Source organism: Crocuta crocuta, unplaced genomic scaffold, assembly GCF_008692635.1.
Source record: "Crocuta crocuta isolate KB4526 unplaced genomic scaffold, BGI_CrCroc_1.0 scaffold108, whole genome shotgun sequence".
NCBI lineage: Eukaryota > Metazoa > Chordata > Mammalia > Carnivora > Hyaenidae > Crocuta > Crocuta crocuta.
This window is the reverse complement of record NW_027532825.1, coordinates 4,856,999-4,881,497: the sequence shown is the minus strand read 5'-3', so window position 1 is coordinate 4,881,497 and position 24,499 is coordinate 4,856,999. Positions and strand designations below refer to the sequence as shown.

General features: G+C 50.6%; 1 protein-coding gene across 1 annotated transcript in view; it reads left to right on the top strand.

Moving 5' to 3' along the window:
* Positions 1 to 24,499, top strand: part of ABCA13 (ATP binding cassette subfamily A member 13) — a 329,169-nt gene that overhangs the window by 83,461 nt on the left and 221,209 nt on the right. The window contains exons 21-28 of the mRNA XM_077781120.1: positions 566 to 684; positions 5,628 to 5,791; positions 7,495 to 7,574; positions 8,481 to 8,602; positions 13,792 to 13,986; positions 16,010 to 16,174; positions 17,102 to 17,279; positions 20,914 to 21,053. Of these exons, the coding sequence (XP_077637246.1) occupies positions 566 to 684; positions 5,628 to 5,791; positions 7,495 to 7,574; positions 8,481 to 8,602; positions 13,792 to 13,986; positions 16,010 to 16,174; positions 17,102 to 17,279; positions 20,914 to 21,053 (1,163 nt within the window). The remainder of the gene's footprint in view (positions 1 to 565; positions 685 to 5,627; positions 5,792 to 7,494; positions 7,575 to 8,480; positions 8,603 to 13,791; positions 13,987 to 16,009; positions 16,175 to 17,101; positions 17,280 to 20,913; positions 21,054 to 24,499) is intronic.

Sequence of the window (24,499 nt, the reverse complement as noted above, 5' to 3'; positions counted from 1 at the left end):
ACCTAACTACTAATAGCCTACCATTGACCAAAAGCCTTACGCATAACATAAACAGTCAATGAACATGTGTTTTGTATGTTCTGTGTATTATACGTTGTATTTATTCTTCTTACAGTTTATTTATGTAAGTAGTCTCTACATCCAGCGTGAGGCGTGGACTCACCACCCTGAGATCAAGAGTCCTGCGATCTGGAGTCCCAAGATCTACTGACTGAGCCAGCCAGGCACCCCCTTATATTTTGTATCCTTACAATGAAGTAAGCTAGAGAGAAGAGAATGTTATTGAGAAAATGCCAAGGAAGAGAAAATACATTTGCAGTGCCGTCCCATAAAAAACAAACAAAAAAAAAAAACAAAGAAAACAAAACTGAGTATAAGTAAACATGGTTCAAACCCGCGTTGGACACTTAACCAGCTGAGCCACCAGGTGCCCCTCGTTTCGACGATTTAAGAAACACGGATGAACTTGTAATCAATTCGAGTGTTTCAGAAACGACTCGGTGAGAGCAGCTGGCTGGGGGGAGGATCATTCGCTGGTGACGTGTCTGTGTGTTTCCTCTGGCAGAAAACCCTTCCCTGACGAGGGACATCATGTGTGCGGCTCTGAGCTGCCCGCGAGGCGGGGCGGGGCGCCTCATTTCACCTGCTCTACAGGGGGCCACCTTGCTGCACGACCACTACCAGGTTAGTCCTCTGCCGTGTGTCCATGCATTTCGTGGTCATCCTGACTGGCCACGCCAGGCCGTGTCGGGCGCTAGGCTGTGGGGTGAGCCCTCTCCTCCCCTCCCCTCCCCGTGGCTTCTGCCTGGGCTGTGCTGGGGCCAGCAGCGTGCGTGCGTGAGTGCGGGCTGTTCCAGTCCTGGGAATTCCGCCCACTGGTTCTTGAACACCGACTCCCTAGTAAGCAAATTCTGTGAACGTGTGTTAGAATAAGGTATGTGAGAAACAAGGGCTCAATTCCTAATTTTTTTTTTTTTAAATTTTTTTTTTTAATTTATTATTTCTAGGAGAGAGAAAGAGTGAGCAGGGGAGGGTCAGAGAGAGAGGGAGTCACAGACTGAAACAGGCTCCAGGCTCTGAGCCGGCAGTCAGCACAGAGCCCGACGCGGGGCTCGAACCCACGAACCGCGAGATCATGACCTAAGTGAAAGTCGGACGCTTAACCGACTAAGCCAACCAGGCGCCCCTCAATTCCTAATTATTTTAGCGTGTTGTTTAGTCCGTCCTCCTTGAGACTGCTCACGTCTGGTGGAAGTGTCCCACCGTAGGGGGCTGCCGTCCACCTCTTCCCAATCCTTTTAAATTGTTTTAATGTTTATTTTTATTTTTGAGAGAGAGACATAAGCAGGACAGGGGCAGAGAGAGAGGGAGGCACAGAATCCGAAGCAGCTCCATCCTCCGAGCTGTCAGCACAGAGCCCAATGTGGGGCTCGAACCCATGAACCCTGTGATCATGACCTGAGCTGAAGTCGAATATTTGACTGAGTCACCGAGGCGCCCCACCCGCTTCCCAATTCTCTGCTCAGGAATGTCATGCTGGTGGCTTGAGCTAGGCCATGGTGACACCGTGTATACCATGGAAATTGGCAAATTCTACAAATAAGGGCTTTTTTTTTTTTTTTCCCGGAGAGCCAGTTATTAAACATTTACGAGCCCGTCGTGGGCTTTGACTCACAGAGAACACTGGCGAGTACCAGGAGCTGACAGGTGCACGGGGACCGGCTCGCAGCTTCCTTCATTAACTTGGCCGTGAGCCCAGGAGGCAGCTCCTCTGGGCCTCGAGCTGGAGCCAGGCCCGTGGTCGCGACTTTTGCCTGGCACCATCGCCCTCGCCCTGGGAGCTTAGGGCATGGGGCCCACAGGCAGCCCTGACCTAACGTACGTCCAGGGGAAGCTGGGTCATCACCCCGAGTAGAGAGAGGGGTGTGTGGAGAGGCTGGAGGAAGTCAGGCTGAGCCCCACACCCGGTGAGGGCACGGAAGGCCTCCCTCCGTGAACACAGCGAGGAGCAAGGGCCAGGGGACCTGCATCGGGCTCCAGAGGAGGGGTGATGCTCGGAAAGCGTCGGTGCTTCTGCAGAGATAATGCTTTGGCGGTCCTGATGGTTTCTTTAGACCTTCCAAATCTGATTACCGTCTCGTGCAGATCTTTGTCCGCTTGAAATGAAATTTTGTCCCACAAAAAACCAAACCCCGACAGCCGATTTTTGAGTGCTGAGCGAAGTTTGCGAGCTTCTTTCAAAGCTGCCTCGAGGACGGGTTTCCTAGCTCCGATTAGATTGTCCACTGTTCCGGCTGGAAACAGCGAGGTCCGTTTTGAGAGGGAGCAGACGTTCCTCTCTTAGATGACAAGAATACAAGTTTGCGTATCTCAGGATGCCAGAGCCTGGAGGACAGATCAAGGTTTTCAAGAGCCCGAGGCTTTTAGAAGCAGAGATGCTCTCCAGCTGAGGGGCATGAAGTGCCCTGTGCCCGGCAGAGGTGAGCGAAAGGCGCCGTGCTATTTTGGGCATCCCGGCTGCTGACTGAGCCTTCTAACACAGAGGCGCCTGGGGGCCAGGGGACGTGAAAGCCCTCGCCGAGTCGATGAGGCCAGTGTTGAGGGTGCTGGCCCCTCGCCATCTTTCACTTATGACCATCAAGTGTCGAAAGCAGAGGTCAGGGGATCAGAAATCACATTAAACCACGACAGCAAGTGCCCAGTGAGTCCTGGCATGGAGAATGTGGCTGGGATCCAGCTTGGACTGGGGGCTTCCCACCCTCTCTCCAGATCTCGCCCTTGGGACGCGCCCGTGGGCATCGTCTGCAAAGCAGCTGGAGCTCACCTCCCTGACCAGCTCCTACGGGATCACAGACCTCTTCAGCCTGAGGCTGGCTCGTGTGCTTGGTCGCCTTAGCCTGTCCCCAAAGCACAGCCTCGCAAACGTCAGCCTCAGCCTTTGTACCCAGCACTTCCTGCACGGAGCACGGGGTGTCTGGGAAGAGGGAAGGTGGAACTTTCCTTCTAGCGTCCTTGCTGCTGGGAAGGGGCGTGCACTTTCCTTTCTCTGCAACCCCCTGTGAATCAAAATTATTGCATTGTTAAACCCGAGAATAAAATCCACGGCAGGAATATTATAAATGAGTAGAATTATGTTCCATATGCATAAAACGACGCATTATGAACTAAAGGTTCTTTTATACAAGGGGAGGCAGGGCCCCAGGGTAGCGGGTTTTCTTCAGCCTGTGTTCTCAGAGGTGAGCTGTCCCTGTATTTCTGGCCTGGGTGCGTCTGTGACCTGTGTGCTGGGAAGAGAGGCCTCCACGGAAGAGGGGGAGATTAAGGGGGGCCAGCACGTCCACCCACCTTGCAGATGCTCTGCCCCGTGGCTGTGAGTCTGCTGGGCTCCTTCCCGGGATGGAAGCCGCGGGGAGGTGTGGGAGTTGTGTCCTGTGCTCACCCCTCTGGGCTGGTGCTCCGGATGGGTTTTCTGAGTGGGGGAATGAATGACCGTTCTGAAGGATTTCTGTTCTAGCTTCACTCTCAAATCGATGGGGAAAACGTGAACTGGGAAAGGGAAACACAATCCTGGGCGAGTTGGTGAAGAGGTGCCAGGTGGGTGGTGGTCTGGCTGGGTCGGCTCCCCCCAGGAGGTGCTGTGCTGGTGGTGGTGGTGGCGGTGTGAATTCGGGTGCTCCAGTCGTGTGTGAGTGCTCTCTGGTGCTGTGTTTGGGAGTGCTCCCGGGTGTTCTGTGTGAGTGCTCCCTGGTCCCGAGTGTGTGTTTCCCGGTGTTGTGTGTGGTGCTGCTCCCTGGTGCCCTGTGTGTGAGTGCTCCCAGTGATGTGTGTGTGCCCCCCAGTGCCCTGTGTGTGGGAGCGGTCCCTGTTGTGTGTGGGAGTGCTCCCCATTGCCGAATATGTGAGTGCTCCCTGGTGCCATGTGGGAGTGCTCCCTGGTGCCCTGTGTGGGAGTGCGCCCTAGTGACCTGTGTGTGGGTGCTCCTTTTGCTCAGTGTGTCAATGTTTCCTGGTGCCTTGTGTGAGGGTGCTCCCATTGCTGAGTGTGGGAGTGCTCCCTGGTGCCATGTGTGTGGGAATGCTCCTTGGCACCGTGTGTGTGTGTGTGTGTGTGTGTGTGTGTGTGTCCCCAGTGGCCTGTGTGGAATGCTCCCTGGCACCTTGTGTGTGCATGTGTGCATGCACGTGTGTGAGTGTGAGTGTAAGTGCTCCCCACTGCCCTGCCAAGTCTCGGTCCCCGGGCTGACCCTGCCGCACCAAGCGACTCCTGGGCACAGGCCCTGGTGCCTCCCCGCCCCCGTGTTCTTCTCACGTAACTCTCCCTGGAACGTGTCTGTCTTAGCGCTCTCCGGTCCCCTGACTGATCCGTGGTTTTCCTTTGCGAGAGAAGGTGATGGTGGTTTTGAGGGAAATACTTGGAAGTTGTGTTCCACAGAAATATGTAAGTGTCGGCTTACATTTGATCCTTTCTTCCTTAACTGACCTAACCCGGGGCCACGCTTCCACCGCCAGGGAGGGTCAGGAGATGTAAATAGAATATGACACAGTGAGCGCAGCTCTGGAGATGTGACTGAATTACAGGTAGTGGGGTTTCTGTGTCGGGGAAGGTACGGACTGAACTGTGTCTTACTTGTACTTACACGTGTGCAGCTCTTACGCTTGTTTTGAGTTTTAAACGACCCGTGTTCGTCACTTACTGTTACACCAGATAAAAGGATTGCATTTTTATTGATTTATAGGGATTATTGTAAAGGACTTGTTTTTTATTTTTAAGTAATTTTTAATGTTTTTATTTATTTCTGAGAGAGAGAGAGAGAGAGAGAGACAGCGTGAGCAGGGGAGGGACAGAGAGAGAGGGAGACACAGAATCTGAAGCAGGCTCCAGGCTCTGAGCTGTCAGCACAGAGCCCAATGCAGGGCTTGAACCCATGAACCGTGAGATCACGATCTGAGCAGAAGTCGGCCGCCCAACCGACTGAGCCACCCAGGCACCCCGTAAAGGAGTTTTTTCACGAAATGATTGGTCTCTTGTGAAGCTGGTTAACGTCCATAAGAAGACGCTGAGATAGCCAAGGACTCCTGGGGTCAGGGTGTAGACCAGGGGGTTCCACCAAGCCCCTGGGAGTCCTAGGAGCACCCCTCTTGCCAAGGGAAAGACCGGGAGCTTCGGGGCTGCACCGTGGACTTCAGGATGGGGCAGACCCAGCTTTTACCCACTTGACGGGTGGACGACCACATACGATTTCTTCTCAGGGCTCGGTTTTGTGGCTGGGAATTGTACAAAGCCTCAGTTTTCAAACCAGGAATGGACTCCAGGAGGCCAAGTACCAGGGCACCGGCCGGGCGGTGCTTGCACCCGGGAGCGGAGAACATATGCCCCGGCCTGGAGGGTCAGTGGCGGAGGAGGGGACAGAGGTGGTTCTCCGGTGGCCCAGCCTCTGACGGCAGTGGGAGGGAGCCAGCAGACCTGCTCACACACACCCCGTCTTCAGTGCTGCATCCCCCGAGACCCAGGAAATACTTGCACGCCATACCCGGGGCGGGGGACGACACACACATTTATCCGGAAACCAGACTGGAGTGCTTACCAGCAAGTGTGTGTTTATAACCACCTCCTTGCTGTTTTCTAGGAAATAGAAGAGGCGTGGTCCTCACCCCTCCAGCGAGACTGTGAAAGTCTTAGCAGGAATCTTTTCAGCACCTTGGGGAGCTTCAGGAGCAGCCTGGAACATGCCACGGACCAAGACTGTGAATGCCAGCCAGAGCTTGGTGTGACTCGGCACCGTGTGCACAAGTATGTGAGAGCCCGGCCCCCGCCTTCCCCGCCTTCCCCATGGTTTCCTTCATAAAGACGTCTCAAGGCCCCAGGGGCACCTGGGCGACTCGATTGGTTGAATGTCCACCTCTTGACTTCGGCTCATGCCTGACCCCAGAATCATGGGATTGAGCCCTGAGGCAGGCTCTGTATTGAACGAGGAGCCTGGTTAAGATTCTCTCTTTCTCTCTGCCCCACCCCTGCTCTCTCTCTCTTCATTCCCCTCTCAAAAAAATGTCTTGAGTTTCTAAGTTATGAATCTCAGACAATCATGTGTGCCACATGCTATGAGTATGCATATTAACACATATTTTCTTAACATCAAAGTTTCCCATGTTTTCAAGTTAAAACAATTTATTTTCCCTGTTTATTTATTTGTGAGAAAGAGAGAGAGAGACAGACTGCGAGTTGGGGAGGGGCAGAGAGAAAGGAAGACACAGAATCCGAAGCAGGCTCTAGGCTATGAGCCATTAGTACAGAGCCTGATGCGGGGCCTGAATGCACGAACCGTGAGATCGTGACCTGAGCCAAAGTCAGATGGTTGATTGACCCACCCAGGCACCCCATCCATGACTTTATGTTTTTAATTACTTGTTATTATTATTATTATTACTACTACTATTTTAGAGAGAGAGAGAGTGAGTGAGGGGCAGAGAAATAGGAGAGAGAGAATCTCAAGCAGGCTCTGTGCTAAGTGAAGCCTGACATGTGCCTCAATCCCATGACCGTGGGAGCATGACCTGAGCCAAAACCAAGAGTTAGATGCTCACCTGACTGAGCCACCCAGGCACCCCTATTATTATTTTTTTTATTAAGTCATCTCTACACCCAACGTGGGGCTTTAACTCCTGACCCCCAAATCAAGAGTCATATTCTCCATGCTCGCCGGGTGCCCCCATGACTTTATGTTCTCAGTGGTGAAATATAAGAGCAGCATTAGCTTAAAGGTCAGCTTTACTGATGATCAAGATATTTGATCAAACTTTAGAGATTATGTTGTGGTATTAAATACGTTTTATACGGGGCGCCTGGGTGGGTCAGATTTTGGCTCAGGTCACAGTCTTAGGGTTCTGGAGTTTGAGCCCCACGTCGGGCTCTGCACTGACAGCGTGGAGCCTGCTTGGGGTTCTCTGTCTCCCTCTTTCTCTGCCCCTCCACCACTCGTGCTGTCTCTAAAAAGAAAAATAAAACTAAATAAATAAGTGAAAACTTACTTTGTAAGAGTGGTCCACCATTCCTCAAACTGCCTTCCCATGGGAATAACCTTGTCTGCAGCCTTCCACCTCCGTGCCCCCAGCAGAGGCACTCGGGCACTTTGTACCCGGCAAACGACTCATTCGCCCCACGAATCATGTTCACCCCTTGTGTCTCAGCTTCCCACGCACTCCGTGATCCGTTCTGTCCTTTGTTTCCATTTACGGGGCGTCATTCGTGAAGCACCCTCGCTCCCCTGACTCCTCTCGCCCGGCCGGGGCCCTGAGGAACCTCCCACAGAGCCCTGATGGCGTCGGGATTCACACTCGGAGAGCATCCGGGGATGTGCCGTGCTTCATCATCTAGGAACCTTCTGGAAACGCGATGTGCTCCAGCTCCTCTCCTGGGAACGGGGGCAGCGTTATTCACTCCTCTTCGTTCTGGGGCTTCCTCTCGCCTAAACCTGCTTTAATTTTGTGCCATTGTAGGCTGGCCCAAAGCCTCGAGAAGACTTGGTTGTCGGAGAATCCCGTGATGACCTTCCTCAGGAATTTCACAGTGACCGAAGGTAAGATGGGGTGCCTTCAAGTTCACGTCCTTGAAAACTGTGTTTTCTCACACAAATACATTCTTTTTTTTTTTATGCTTTTTTATTTATTTCGAGAGAGAGACAGCGTGAGCAGGGGAGGGTCAGAGAGAGAGGGAGTCACAGACTGAAACAGGCTCCAGGCTCCGAGCTGGCAGTCAGCACAGAGCCCGACGCGGGGCTCGAACCCACGAACCGCGAGATCATGACCTAAGCGAAAGTCCGACGCTTAACCGACTAAGCCACCCAGGCGCCCCTCACACAAATACATTCTTAAGATAAAACCTACAAAGGGAAAGTTACGCTCTATGTTGGAAATAATTCATAGCTTGGATGTATTTGGGGAGTCCTAAAATCCTGGGGACCAAAGCCAGGAACAGGAGGGAGAGAAACTTCCATGGTCTGGGTTTCGCCCCGGCTCGGCCTCCCTGGACAAGGCATTCAGTGTCTGTAAGCGTGTTTTCCGTCTGTTCAGTCTGTACAGTTCATAACACCCGCGTAGCACCTGGGTACCCCCCGTGGTGAGTTCTGGAAAAATCCTCACGCGATCTTCCTCTTGATAAAAAAAAGTGGGAAAAGTAAATAAATGGAATGAGTTGTCACTGCCCCCGATGAAAAACATCTTTCTGGAGTCGACCCTAAAATATACAAGTCTCAGTCAGGGCGAGTAGTCACGGGAGAAGGGAGAGACCCCCCTCCCCCCCCTCCGAGTTTGCTTTGCCTCCGGGACGAATGATTTGGGCTTCTCCAGGGGGAGGGTGTGACTTTGATGTTTATCATGAGCCAGACCATCCCTGCGGGGGTCTAGTTATCGATTCTCATTTTCATAGTTAGCAGGAGCCCAACATTTATTGTTATAAAAATTTCTTCCCTTTGATCATTTGTCAGACGTAAAAGTCAAAGACTTGATGCGGAACGTCTCCAAGCTCACCAGCGAGCTTCGATCTTCCATCCACATCTCGAACGAGACCATCCACAGCATTCTAGAAGCCAGCATTTCCCATTCCCAGGTGCGGTGCCCCTTCGCGTCCAGGCCCGCCTGGTGCTGTTGGCCTGGGTCCCCGTGACCCCCACCTTCCAGTCCCCTGGGAGTGGGCGGGCCGCTGTGCCGAGGGGCTGGCTGGAGGCAGAAAGGAGTGAGAAGCAAGCCGGGAGCCAAAGGACATCGCTGTCAATGTCAAAGCCTTGGGGGCTTTAATTTGACAACTTTGCCTTTTTGGGGTTAGAAAGACTAAAATTGGTGATGATATTCAATCCAGTTATTCTCAACCTTGGGTCTCACGACCCCCCAGGGCAGCCCTGCTTGGTTAAGTAGGAGTTGCACATTCTAAAAAAACAAACGCGATTTTTTCCCCTACACATTAGTTATGCTTGCCTTTAAGTTGAGAATAACTTTCTGCGTTGTCTGACCACGTGGGGAGGACGTGGCTTATGTGCAAGCCATCGGGTAATGAGCCGTGTCTCATCCACGGTGCCTGGGATGCAGGGTCAGTGCGCACAGGGGTCCAGGAATGACCCTGCCCTGGGTGGTTCTGGCTGCGGTTTGTGCACAGAGGTGGGAAGACTGAGTCCACATCGCCCACGGCCAGTGGCGCGGGACCCTTTGCTGGTAGTTCTCTGAGACACCCTTTCAGGCGCTTTCAGTTGGAGTTTCACTTCCTGTACTAAGAACCTTCTAGAAGCAGTAACTTAGAAGATCGCTCTTCAGGGAATGTTTCTGTTGGCCATCAGCCAGGCCCCGATCGACATTCACTTTCATGTTGATTCTATAACCGGGAGCCAAATGCAAGCCTGGACAGTTCACTCCATCACGGGCCCGCCTCATCTTCCTGTGCCTTCCAGACATTGCCAGTCTTCCCTGTTCTGGGTTTGTGGCACCCCTGCGTCCCAAGAGTCCATCAGTGCTGGTTTTTCAGCTCCTTTACTTCATGTCTCTGTTTTGGTAATCGCATTTTGGTAATTCTTGCGATGCTTCAAATGTGTTCATTACTATTACATTTGTTACAATGACCTGGGGTCGCCGAAAGCCCATTTGTTGGTTAGTGGTTAAAAAAAATTTTTTTTAATGCTTATTTATTTTTGTGAGAGTGAGAGACAGAGCACCAGCAGAGGAGAGGCAGAGAGAGGGAGACACAGAATCTGAAACAGGCTCCAGGCTCTGAGCTGTCAGCACAGAGCCCGACGCAGGGCTCAAACCCACGAACCGTGAGATCATGACCTGCACCCAAGTTAGATGCTTAACCGAGCCACCCAGGTGCCCCGGTGGTTAGCGTTCTTAAGCAATCAAGTATTTTTTCACTGAGGAATGTACTTTTTGAAGACATACTGCTTTTGCACACTTACTAGGCTACAGCACGGCACACGCGGAACTTCTGTGTGCCCTGGGAAGCCGGAGAAATTCCTTTGATCCCGTTACTGCGACACTTGCTTCATTGCAGTGGTCTGGGACTGAACCCGCAGTACTTCTGAGGTGTGCCTGTCGTTCGCAATTAGTCTGCAGTGAAAGACCCAGATTAGAAGCTAGGAACCCACAATTCAAATTATAGTATCACCAAGTTACTTGGGGTGAGTCACACGGTATCTCTCTTCAAGGAAGAGTCCCAAAGATGGTCACAAAGCACTGCATATGCACAAAGGTGTTGGAGATCAAGGTGGGGTGCAGAACGCCTCCGCTACGTAAGCAGTGATTAGATTCGGCTTGGAAGATTCCGTTGCTGGGGCCGGGAATGAGGGGTATGGAGCAGGGCTACATTCATTCTGGTAGGTGACTACCAATGCTTGAAGGGAAGGGTCCGCCTCGCTAGCTTCTGGGGCCCCTCTCAAGCTCTTACGAGGCTTGGGCTCCTAATTTTTTTTCCATTGGTGTGTAGTTGACATTTCGTATTCAGTTAGTTTCAGGCGTGCAAGGTAGTGATTTGATGACTGTGTGTGTTAGGGGTCGCTCACGGCACTAGTGTTAACTGTATTCCCTGTGCTGTGCTTTTCGTTCCAATGAGTTATTTTCCTTGTAACTGGAAGTCTGTACCTCTTAGTNTCCCCCCCCCCCCCCCACCTCTGCTTTGGCAAACAAACAGCAAAACAGAGAGACAGGACTCCTGCTTCTGGAGAACACAGGGCCGGCCCAGCACGTTGTGACGGCGGCTGCCGGACCAAGCCAGCAGATGTCACTGGCGCTCCATCACGGGAGTGCCATGCCCACTTATAAGGCCATCTTGCCATGGACACGGTTGTGGGTTGTGCAGGGTTTTACGTTCACGTGTCTTCCTCTGCCTCGCTGACGATGGCAGTCACTGTCGTCACCTAAGTAGCTGGATGGGTTGGTGACTGGGGGTGTGCTGAGGCTTGCGTTTGTGTCTGCAGCTCGTGCAGGGCAGAGGGTGACCCATGACAGTCACCGGGAGAGCCGGCTCAGGACCCAGCTGCCCTCTGATGCTCACGTCTGTCCATGGCCCGTAGCTCGTCGGCGCGTGAGCAGGTCTGAGCGTGGAGCATGGACTTCCCAGCCTCAGCTCGCATCTCGCCAGGGGCTCCAAACGCTTTCCGCGTTTCTGGTCCTCCTGTGCCATGGGCAGTGTTTCCTTTCTGGTCGTGATTAGGCTGAGAGTGGCCGTCCCCTTAGCTGCTTCCGGGCACGTCTGAGTCCAGCACAGTCAGCCGGGTAGAGTCCAGGCTGTCCCCGGGGTGCACGGGGCTCTCAGCACGGGGACCTGCCCACCCTGGACCCCCCACACCCATGTGGAGCAAGAGCATCAACTACCCAGCATCCCAGTTCTGGACACTTGGCAGCCAGCCTGAGCCATGCGCAGGTGACAGATGCCGAGGTTCAGACGTGGCATCTCCAGCCCAGCAAAACCGAGTGTTATTTTTGTTTAATTCCTCACCTGCTTCGGGTGCCCTCCAAGCAGGGAAAGCGGACTTGGTGAGATTTAGGAAAAATAATGAGCAAGGTCTGGAAAAGCGTAGAGGAGAAGTGGGTGCAGACATACTGAAGGCCAAAGCTCTTGCATGCAGCATGACTGGCATAGGCATACACAAGTTTTTTAATGTTTATTTATTTTTGAGAGAGAGAGAGAGAGAGAGTGGGGAAGAGACAGAGAGAGAGGGAGAGAGGGAGTCCCAAGTAGGCTCCGCACTGTCAGTGCAGAGCCCGATGAGGGGCTCGAACCCACAAACTGTGAGATTGGGAGCTGAGTGGAAATCAAGAGTCGGAGGCTCAACTGACTGAGGCCCCCAGGCGCCCCGGGCTACATAATGTTTTAAGATGTATTTTTGCCCTGGGACGAGTTCTACGAGATGCATTGACTGTGACCCTCCCTGGGGCCACTGGGTGATGCAGTAGATGGGAGCTATGACCAGGCTCCAGAGCAGAGCCTAGAGGCGCTGTCGTTGGCCAGTTCAGGACGATGCTCACCCAGAGGCTGGGCCATTCCGGAGTCGTGGGCTCCAGTGCATCCCATTTCCAAGGAAAATTCCATACAGACGCCCGCTTCATAGGAATGATCAAAGCGAGGCTGCCCCAATCAAGGCAAATGGTGGGTGTCCATACGCCATCCATACCCCTCCTCTTGGAATGTAACCCCTTTTCCCCCAAAAGCAGCCACCCTCCACCCCCAAGAGAGCACATATGAGAACAGTGGCATTAAGGAAATCTTTCTCAAGTTGTGTCTGTGCCCTACACGTCCCATATGAAAAAGGGCGCCTTGTTTACGTAGGTGGGAAAACTCTTAATGTATCTCAAAGATTCAAAGCGTACGTCAGCGTTAACTGGGGCATCCTATACTTTTGTGATGGTTACCATTATAGGTCACCGTGGCTAGGCCGGAGTACCCAAGGGTTTGGTCAAAGGCCAGTCCCATGGTTGCCGTGAAGGTACGTTTTACTGAGATTAACATTTACATCAGTAGACGTTGAGGAAAGATCACCCTCCACGGTGTGGGTGGGCCTCGTCCAATCAGTTGAGGGCTGTACGAGAAAAGATTTTAGGTCCCCAGAGGAGGAGGGAATCCTGCCACTGCTCTTGAGCTCCAACTCTTCCCTGAACCCTCAGCCTCCTGGCCCACCCTTTCAATTTTTGGACACGCACCTCCACAGTCACGTGAGCCAATTCCTTAAAATACCGATATACACATATACACGAACACACACTCTGCTTGCTCTGACTGATAAATCCGATTGATGCAGTCTTCTATTTCCTTTTTTTTTTTAAGTTTATTTGTTTATTTTGAGAAAGCAAGAGAGAGCGCAAGCGGGGAAAGGGCGGAGATAGGGAGAGACAGAATCCCAAGTAGGCTCCACGGTATCAGCACCAGAGCCCAACATGGATTTCGAACTCATGAACTGTGAGATCATGAGCTGAGCTGAGGCCAAGCATCAGATGCTTAACCGACTGAGCCACCCAGGCGCCCCAACAGTCTTCTATTTCTTAGTGGCTTTCCAGGGCTCTTTGTGGCACTGTATGAAGGTGTGTGATGTGGTCTGCCTGCTTGTGAGGCTCCTAATAAGTGAATAACGGCTTCTGTTCGCAGAGGATCTTGCTTGGCCTGAATGTTTCGCGGCAATTGGAGGCATCGTGGTAGAAACACATGGGAAGTCCGGCTTTGCAATTGGGCCTTACACCTTGCCCTGCGGTGAAGGTCACGAGTTGAAAGCCATTTGCAAACGGGGCTGCGCCTGGGAGCCCATCACTGAGGTGTGCGGAGTTCATAAGTCAGACGATAATGCGAGTGTCCCTCAGTCTCTCCTCGGAATGCAGATGCATTTTTTTTTTCCTTTTCAAAAAATTACAGCCAGCGTGGACGTCCGGGTTTCGTTCTGGAAAGGGAGGCAGGAGAGAATAATTTCGCACTGACAGCTGAAGGGTGAAGGGTGATTAACCGAAAGTGCGGATTAAGACTTGGTGTCAGAGGAGGGGTCGAGGGCCGTGTGCGCCGGCCCCGCGGGGTGCGGGGTGGCTGGTCCTGTGGCATGGCCTCTGCGTCATCAGAAAGGACAGATTGCTTCAGCGTTTGGAGAATTACGTGCACATCTTAGAAGTGTGTCTGTTCAAAATGTTTGAAACCGCACAGAGGTTCACATTGCAGGTAAATCCTCAGCCCTGGGTGGGGGGTGAGCTTTTGGGGGCTCCTCGCTGAGGAAGCTCTGTGCCTCGGGGCCGCACATCCCCGTATGCCCCCCTTCTGACCCTCCTGCTTTCAAACAGGTTCTCTGGAGCATCCTTGCTGTGGCTTTGTCCGGAAGGTGCGACATGGACGCCCTTGGCCTGCTGTTGGTATTTCCTGAGGACGGGAAGTCGGGGTCTGCGGTGCAGGAAGTGTGTGCCCTGCCTGGGCCCAAAGTATATTCCCTGATTGTGTCCATGAGTCAGAACCTGAATCTGCGGAGTTTCATTTACAAAGTAAGGGGGGTGGCCGTGGAGCATGGTGGCCGTGGGGGACAGCAGGTGCATGCCCCGCAGCTGCCACCAGCCTCCACGTCTCCTGTGAGCTGACTCTGGGGGTGGGGCTCAGGGCAAGAGGGGCTCGGGAGGCGTCCCAGGGGCCCCTGCAGTCAGGCCCATCGGGCCATGTGGCACAGCAGTGGGGGTGGTCACTGTGGGCAGCACAGCGGGACCAGTAAGGAAAAGCCCTTCCCGTCTGGGGTTCCTCGGGACCACGCCAGTCCCCCCTGAGTCAGGAGTTGTTCCCACCCCTCCCTGACCTTGGCCTTCTCTTTCCCATTGTGTCCTGAGACCTACGGCCTCTGTCCTGTGAGCATCATATGCCCACCTCTGCCAGGCCCTGGTCACTTAGGGAAGCGCTTATTACCTGCCCCACGATGGACGGGACAGTGTGTGCTGGGAGAGAGAGTTGGTAGTGGACAGTGAGCACGGCTAACCCTGGGGGCACCCCGATTAACCTCCACGGACCCCCCCCATGTGGGCGGTGAGCATGGCTAACCCTGGGGTGACCCAATTAACCTCCGCTGACCCCCTGTGTGGATGGTGAACACGGCTAATCCTGGGGCGCCCCGATTAACCTCCACTGACCCCCCGTGTGGACGGTGAGCACGGCTAACCCTAGGGTGCCCCAGTTAACCTCTACTGACCTGCCCATGTAGACGGTGAGCACGGCTAACCCTGGGGTGCCCCAATTAACCTCCATGCAACTCCTGTGTGGATGGTGAGCACGGCTTACCCTGGGGGCACCCCGATTGACTTTTATCACCCGTCACGCCCACTCCTGTTTGTCAGGAGCCTCTAGGTGCATGGCTGTAGGGACGTGGACGCACACACCATACTCCCGGAGATGGAACACCAGCCCCAAACCTGGGTGACTCCATCACCCAGGTGCCCCAGGGCATTACTGTTTCTGATGTCAAGGGTGAACTTCCCAACTGCATCCTTCTAACTATGAGAGCCTGGGAAGCCCTCGAATTCTGGGCCTCTGTCTCTTTGTCCACAAAATGCACCCAAGCACACTCCAGTGGGATGAGAAAGATGGAAACAGTGTGTGCACGTTACTGCAGTGGGTAAAGGGAAAATTGTTTCTCACTTAAGAATTGTTTCATTTGGGGGCACCTAGCGGACTCAGTCCATTAAGCATCTGGCTTCAGCTCACAGTTTTTGAGTTCAAGCCCTCCATCAGGCTCTATGCTGGCAGCTCAGAGCCTGGAGCCTACTTTGAATTCTGTGTCTCCTTCTCTCTCTCGCCTCCCCTGCTCATGCTCCATTGCTCTCTCTCTCTGTCTCTCAAAAATAAATAAATAAAAACATTTAAAAATTTGTTTTCTTTTCACCCTCTTAAATATCCACTTTAGGCACCTCCAAGATAAAGAGAAGTATTTTGAAATAGATTTTAATTAAAAAATCTTTAATGTTTATTTTTGAGAGAGAGAGAGAGAGAGAGTGTGGGGGGGGGGGGGGTCAGAGAGAGAGGGAGACACAGAATCCGAAGCAGGCTCCAGTCTCTGAGCTGTCAGCACAGAGCCCGACGTGGGGCTTGAACCCACGAACCAAGAGATGGTGACTTGAGCTGAAGTCTGACGCTTAAGCGGTTAAGCCCCCCAGGCCTCCCTAATTCTTTAATGTGAACTCCACACCCAATGTGGGGCTTGAACTCACGAACTGTGAGATCATGACCTGAGCCGAAGTAGGATGCCTAACCGACTGAGCCACCCAGGCGCCCCTCGATTTTAATTTTAACAACAGATTGTATTTATTCCTGGTTTATGTTTGAGCAGTGCTGGCGTCATCGAGTGTGTGACAAAATCCTGAACCAGGTATATTCAAATAAAGAGGACATTTATACGGCCCAGCAAAGCCGTCTCCCTAGTGTAAGAGAGAATAACATCCAATAACCAAGCTTTCGCTGCTCAGGCAAGGCTGGCGAGGGTAGAAAGTACCATGTTGTTTACTGCGTGTTGTGTTTTCTTCCGTTGAGACTCTGATGCCTTTGGAAGCCAGCCGCCTGCTCCGCTCCCTGTTGGACGTGGTCTCCAGACTCAGTCACGTGCTTGCCGGAGCCGGCCACGTCCTGGAGTACCTTCCCGAATTTCTTCGTGCCAATAAAATCACCGCCTTGCTAGACACGCCCGACTCTCAACAGGTGTGCGTTTGCTTTTGGTCCTGGGGGAAATATCGAGAGTTGCTGCTTTGGCCTGTCTTTCTCTCCCAACATCTCAGGTTTCCATGCAGCAATGAAACGTAGCAATGGGAGTACTTTCTCTGGCTGTGGAGGCACGGCCTGGTAGGAAGGCCGGGCATCTGCCTAAGCACCAGAGGTCAGAGACTTTATTGAGCCACAACCACCCCCACGGTGGCTGGAATGGTTCACGGAGAGTCTGTGATGCCCGAAGTCACTACATCGAGTATGAGCACACAGGAGAGTCCACAGGCTTGTTTAAGCCCATCCCGCCAGTACATTGCTTCCAAACACCTTCACGCTTATTGACACGTGAATAGGTGGCTTACAAAGCACAGATTAGTTGCTGCAAACACAAACTTGGAGGAAGTTAGGGGCGCGACAGTAGCTTTTGCTTGGACGCTGTCTACCTGGGTGGGCTGCCTGGGGAGAGCAGACGCGGGGGGATGCGCAGAGACAGGTACATGGGGCGTGGCGGGCCGGGGAGGAGTCCTCAGCGGCCTTGGGCGGGACAGCGCTGTGTGCCTCAGCTGAGGGGCAGTTTGGAAAGCTGTCAAGTGCCTGGGGGACAGGGCAGTAGACATACGTGAAGACCATTAATTAGCAGAGTTAGTGATCTTTTGCGGATGGATCATTTATCGCTGGACGGCAGAGGATTTGCTGATGCGCGTGCTTGCACGCGTGTGTGGGCAGGGCCTTTGTCTCTGGTCACGGGTTAAAGGCCAGAAAAAGCACTGCGTGGTTCACAGGGTGTTTCGAGGGCAGAGAAGTCTGAAGCCAAGTCGAGATCCCATGTGTGGGCTTGGTGACTTGTGTGTTCAGCTGGAGAAGAGGCTCCCTTTCAGAGGTCCGTCCCTGTTGTGCGACACTTTATTTGCCTCATGTCCTCAGGATGCACAGAATGGCCAGGCCAGAAGTTCAGCCTTCGGTTCCTTCCAGTCAGTGATGAAGAAACTTTGCAAGGAGCCAGCATCATTCTTCAGCGGCTCCAACTCGTTCATTAACTTGCCCAGAGTTAACGAGCTCCTGGGAGGGGACAAAGAACGATTCAACATTCCCGAAGATTCAAGTAAGGCGACAGTAATGGGTGTTTGCATCGTGGCCATGAGCCCCATGTGGTGCTGAATGTCTGGTGTGGGTGGGCGCACGCTGGCAAAGAGTGGTCCCCCTCCCCTTCTCAGCTGTATCTTTCCACTTTCACGGAGGCCGCCACACGTGGACATGGCAGGTGGTGTTGGAAGGCCCCGGTGCCCATGCGCAAGGGCTGATCCTCTCCCTGTGTTGTCAGAGACAGAGGGAGAGACAGAATCCGAAGCAGGCTCCAGGCTCTGAGCTGTCAGCACAAAGCCCAATGCAGGGCTCGAACCCACGAACCTTGAGATCATGACCTGAGCCCAAGTCAGTCACTTGAGCAGCTGAGCTCCCCAGGCACCCCAAAACATATCCACTTAACGTGGGGCCTGGATGTCACTTACCCATCCACAGTCCTTTGCCACTGAGTCTCACGGAAGGCAATTTCTAGATGGCTGCGTACATTTCTCCTGGTTGTATCATCTCATCAGACTGCAGGGACCAAAATGGTGCACTTGGTCTCTGAGCCCGGACCCCTCAGTGGTCAGCTGGGGCTCCCAAATAGACCAGGGCTTCAGGGGGGTTCTGCTTCCCAGGGTTCCAGTCTTTCCAAAAGGGTTTATCTGACTACTCAGCTAGGATCATCTTCTTTCTGAATAACTCCAAGTCAGCTCATGAGGACCTTATTTACATCTTCAGAATTCCTTACCCGTGGCCTCGAAACCTTACCTGGGGGCGGCACCTGTCATTCCCAGCTGCTGCCTGTATGTCAGGGCATGAATGCAGGGGCCGTATTGGGAATCTGCGTACTATCTGTCCCCAATATATGTATACAAAATACACTATATATTACAAATTATGTCTTATATGTTTATATATGATATGTATTACAAATTATTTCTTAAATACTGATATATATTTCTCTACTATGAAAAACGTAAACCTAAGTTTATGTGTACATACTGTGTGCATGGGGTGGAGAGAGTCCTGGTGGGGCCAGGGAGGAGGAGGAGAGGGGCCGTTTGTGGAGCTGGAGGTGTGAGGTGTGAAGCCACCTTGCAGCGACCTGAGAGAGTGTGTCCGTGTGCTCATCAGCTAATGGGTAATTTGGGTAGTTGCCAAATATAACATGATTTGGCGGTATAAACACACATTAGTGTTGTTAATAGCAGATAATTTTTGTTGTCCACTTCTCTAATTCTCATTTCTTCTTTTTTTCCTTGCATTTGGGTTTCTTGAGGAGTTTTTATTTGCCCATGAAATCTAATCATCCATCTTTCCATCCATCCATCCATCCTTTCATTCCTCCATCCATCAATTGATTCATCCATGTATCTATCCATCCATGCATTCACCCATCCATCCATCCATCCTTCCTTGCATCTATCCTCCCTTCCTTCCCCCCTTCCTCCCTCCCTCCCTTCCTTTCTTCCACCCATCTGTTGATCTGTCCATCCACTCATCCATTGATCCTTCCATCCATCTACCCATCCATCCATCCATCCATCCACTCATTCATCCATCCATCCATCTTCCATCCATCCATCCTTCCATTCTTCCTCCATCCATCGTTTAACCATCCATCCATTTATCCATCCATCCATCCATCCATCCACCCATCCATCCATCCATCCACCTATCCATCCATCCATCCACCTATCCATCCATCCATCCATTGATCCATCCATCCGTCTTCCGTCCATCAATCCATCCATTTATCCTCCATCTATCCTTCCTTCCTTCCATCTACCCATCCTTCCATCCTTCCTTCCATCCATCACTTAACCATCCATCCTTCCGTCTATTCCTCTATCTGTCCATCCATCGTTTCATCCATCCATTGATCCACCCATCCACACACTCACCCAACCATTCATCTGTCTAGTTATTCAGCTACCATTGAAGACCAGTCTTTCTTAACGCTTTCATACATTGTATTTCAAATGTTTGTCACACTCACCATAGACAATATTAGTACCCTCATTTCCAGATGACATACGGGAAGCTCAGAGAAGGGTAAGTGACTCACCCAAGTTCACACAGCTCACAAGTGGCAAATGTCAGCATTCCTGGTTTCACATTTTTTGTTCCGTACATAAAAATAATTGTCTTGTCTTTTCTGAAATGAAAATTGTTACTGTTTAAATCAAGCTGATAATTTGAAATATAACCTTAAAAATATTGGTAAAAGCAACCTTTAAAATTAATGGTTTAAAACCTCATTATGTATTTGTGCTCTTAATTTATATCTCAGGGTTTTTTTCCTATCATTTTTATTGTACTTGTTGAATAAAAAGCTTTTCTTCTTTTCAAGTGGACAATTTGGGAAAATGAAGTTAATAGTGGAAATAATCATAAGAGCAGTATTCATTTACCGTGGGTGTCAGGAATCATGGCATCAAAGCTAAGACAATTCCAATTTATTTTTTTAAATTATTTTTTAAATGTTTATTTTTGAGAGACAGAGAGAGATAGAGGGAGCATGAGCAAAAGAGAGGTGAAGAGAGAGGGGGACTCATAATCAGAAGAAGGCTTCAGGCTCTGAGCTGTCAGCACAGAGCCCGATGCGGGGCTTGAGCCCACAAACCGCGAGATCATGACCTGAGCTGAAGTTGGACGCTTAACTGACTGAGCCACCCAGGCACCTAAGATATTTCCATTTTAAATGTCCACTTCAGGGGTAAAAGAACCAGTTCTACTAAAGTATTCACCACTATTTTAAGACCTTATAATAATCAGTTCCTAATCATCATGGCAATGAAGGCTCTACTTCATTAAGCACCTATTCTGTTAGACAGGTTAGTTGAGTAGACCCTCAAATGAAATCAATTAGCACCACAGCAATGATGAAAGCCACCTTGAGGAATCAAGGGTTGGAGTGAAAACAAGGCGACTTAATATATCAAAAGCAGTAAGTCCAATACTTCCGTGTAGGTGCAGGGGAGAAAATTTAGTAATAAGTTATAAATCTAATTTCATAAGAAGAACCTAACTCTGTTCTCAATACTGTAAGTGTTGACAATTTTCTAGATTAAAGATCAGCACATTTCTTTCTTATACTATTTTCAAGTGACTTATGGATGACTTAGTTTGTATATGTGAAGGTCATGCTTTCCTTTCTCTTAACGTATTGAAATGAGGGGCACCAAGGTGGCTCAGTCGGTTGAGCGTCCGACTTCTGCCCAGTTCATGATCTCATGGTAGGTGGGTTTGAGCCCCGTGTCAGGCTCTGTGCTCATAGCTCGGAGCCTGGAGCCTGCTTCGGATTCTGTGTCTCCCTTTCTCTTTGCCCCTTCCTGCTGGTGCTCTGTCTCTCTCTCTCTCTCAAATGAATAAACATTTTAAAAAAATTAAAACAAAACCAAAAAAAACCCTAAAGTATTGAAATGAACTTGGTGTCTTGAAATTTCTTATGAGACAAGAGGCACCAAAGACAAAGACAAGAAAAAATATTCTGGAATTTACTGCCCCAAATCAGAATTGTGGCATGAAAGCTGTATCTAGGTCAGTCATTGAAAAGTGAGGCATCATGGGTGTGTACATGAGGGTCCCTGTTAGCCTGGGCATCCTGTATAGTGAATAACATTTTCTTTCTTTCTTTCTTTTTTTTTTTTTTTTTTTTACTGTGACAGCACCATTTTGCTTGAACCTCTATCAGGAAATTCTACAGTCCCCAAATGGCGCTTTGGTGTGGTCCTTCCTAAAGCCTGTATTACATGGAAAAATACTGTACACACCAAATACTCCAGAGATTAACGAGATCATTCAAAAGGTAAGTCTGAACGAATGAGATTTTATAGACCATCCAAGTATAGTACCAGGAAGACATCTTTAGTGATCCATAATGTTCTATACATTGGAACGCAGACGTTTTTGTGTGTTGAGTATGGTCCATCTTGGCCTTTTCCTGCCCTTGTGGTTAACCTTGGTTGGATGTGCCAAGGGGTCTCTCTCCTGGGGGGCGCTTTGGGGCAGGAGGTATTGTTTGGAGCACCCAGTGCGGTGAGGACAGTTGGACAGGAAGCTGGGCTGTCCCGGCCATTCCGAGGAGCATGCAGAGGACAAAGTCTAGTCTGTTTTGCTGGGTGCATCTGGCGCTTAAGGAAGAGTCAGAGCCTACCTGTGTGTGGTCTCTGCCTGGTGAGGGATGCATCCGATTGGATAGTGAGGCCTTGGCAGCTTCACCCTGTGGAAGAGAAGTACAGGAGGGGCTGGTGAATCAGCTGCCCCAGGAGCGATGCCAGCATTGCAGTGCTCTGCATGTCCTTCGGTACCACCTCCCACCTGGACGCTACGGGACGTTGCTTGATGACTGTTCAAGCTTCAAATAGTGCTGATGTGAAAACAGAACAGGTAGGGCTGGCGGGGGTCATACGAGCAGGTGCATTACTTTTGGTCCAAGTGGACCTTGCACGCCCCATGGTCGCCATGAGAGCGCCCCAGAGCCCTGGTTTCCCTGTGACACATGTCAGGGGCTGTCTTTACACGCCCTCTGAATGTGGCCAGTAACTTCTGTTTTCATCTTGAAAGTATCATCTCGGAGGGTTATTTACCGAAATTCTGACTCTCGCAATGAAACGATGTTAATCTAGACAAACAGCCAAAGTTATTCCACGAACCGTGAGATCATGACCGGAGCCAAAACCAAGAGTTTTGGCTCCCTTTCTGGCTTTGTAGCCACTGTGCGTTGTTCTGGCAGTGACAGTCATTAGACGCTTGGTCTGAAGTCCCACTTGGCTGGAGGCCCTAAAAATTTTGGCACTCGTGTTCTGTGAAGCAACATCATCTATAGGGTGGGGGGCTCGATGTTGTAAACTATTTAGTACTTCGTCTTATTCTCCGCATTGCTTTCTCTCTCTCTCTGTCTTTTTTTTTTTTTGGCATTTATTTATTTTGAGAGAGAGAGAGAAAAAGCATGAGTGGGGGAGGGGCAGAGAGCGAGGGAGACACAGAATCCGAAGCAGGCTCCAGGCTCTGAGCTGTTAGCATAGAGCTCCACACAGGACTTGAACTCAGGGAATGCGAGATCATGACCTGAGCCGAAGTTGGACGCTCAACCGACTGAGCCACCCAAGCACCCCCAGAACAGATTTTTAGCAGCAGTATTGTGACTCGGTCCATTCAGCTGCCTACCACCTCCATGTGAAGTGGCCATGTCTCTAGGAAAGAGTGTAATCTCATGTGGTTCGTCCTTGGTCACAGCATGCACGCAGGCAAGGCTGGGGGTCGGCTGCTCTGTCCCCACCCTTTGCATGAACTTGGACTTGTCGCTTTCCCTGTAAAGAGCTCTTCCCCGCCGGCAAAATGGAGGTGTGAGCAAGCTCCAGGATTTCATTGGGGAGACTTGTCCGTGGGGATGCACCGTCGTCCATGGCATCCTTACCATGAGCTTCCCTGCTGGGCTCCCCATGGGTGTGCCCCCAAAACCATCTGCACCCTCTCCACTGACTGCTTCCCACACCTTAAGAAAATAATGGCTATGATATCTAGGGAATACCCAGGGAATACCCACTCTTCATTCTGGAAGAGTATTTAGGTGTAGATTGATGGTATTTCCACATTATTATCGAACTCTTTTAATATCATGGGTCAGAATTGTGTTTGGTTTTGGGGCACCTGGGTGGCTCAGTCGGTTAAGCTTCTGATTCTTGATTTCGACTCAGGCCATGATCTTACGGTTCATGGGTTCGAGCTCCGCATCAGGCTCTGTGCTCACAGCTCGGAGCCTGGAGCCTGCTTCAGATTCTGTGTCTCCCTCTCTCTGCCCCAGCCCCACTTGTACCCTATCTCTCTCTCTCTCAAAAATAAATAAGCATAAAAAATTTTAAAAAGAAAGAATTGTCTTTGGTTTTGGCCCCAGGATGATGGTCATTTTCTCACTGTTTTTCTTTTTCTCCACATCATTTCTTTTTTTTTTTTTTACGTTAAAAAAGTTTATTTAAGTAATCTCCACCCCTAGTGTGGGGCTTGAACTCACAACCCTGAGAACAAGAGTCACAGGCTCTACCACCTAGCCAGTTGGGCACCCCTGAAATCATTTCTTTTAAAATTTGTTTTTATCACTTTCTTTCTGCTTTCCTCAGATTTGTTGTATCATTGTACTATGTTGACTAATATTTGGTTCTTAGTTAATAACAAACCTACCGGAGTCTGAAATTTGGTTCTCTCTCGTATGTTGTTAGAGTTAATGTCTTTGTTATTGTCTATATAAACATTTCCTAAATGATGTCCTATAACTCAAGAGTTATTTGTGATATTTAAAATTTGTAACTGGTTAAATTAAAAAGTGTTCCCATGGGGCACCTGGGTGGCTCAGCATTAAGCATCTGACTTTGACTCAGGTCGTGAGCTCACAGTTTGTGAGCATGAGCCCCGGGTGAGCCCTGATTCTCTCTCTGCCCTTATGGGATTCACCACCCCCACCTCTGCCCTTTCAGTCACTTGCGCCCCCCCCCAAGAAAAGAAAAGTGTTCACAGAAACTTTGGCTAAGAATTTCTAATTTCATAATACACACCTAGATGATTCATACATTTTGGGATTTTATTGTGTGTTAGTTTCAGTGAAATTTTCTTTGGTATTTGAATAACAAGGATATGCATGTTTATATAGGATAAGTTTGGATATTTTAACTAATTTAGGTAGCAATAAGTGGTCATACAGAAAGATTATATATTTATATCAGGACATCTGGGTGGCTCAGTTCCTTGAGCACCTGAGTCTTGATTTTGACTCAGGCCACGATCCCAGGGTTGTGAGATCGCGCCCTGTATCAGGCTCCTCACTGAACGCAGAGCCTGCTTGAGATTCTCTGTCCCTCTCCCCGACTTGTGCACTCACACGTGTGTGCACGTGATCCGTCTGTCTCAAAAAAAAGAAAGATATATATATTTTATAAGTAATTGATTAACGACATTACATGTGTAAACATCCATATGTATTTGGTGTGGATGTGTATTCTCTGTACAGATAAGACTTTTGAGGTCTTATCTGGTTGCATCGAGAACACCATCCAGCCCCGGCACGAGGGTGTGCGGTTTGACTGCCCCAGGGGCTGTTTACTGAGCACTTACTGTGGCCCAGGCCAGGCCCTGAGATGCTATCCCGTGTCCTAATATCATCACCACCGCTACTGCCCTTCATCTAGAAACCTGCGGCTGACAGTTAAGTAATGTGGGTGAGGCCAGGCAGCAAATAAATGGGAGAGCCATGGTTTGAAC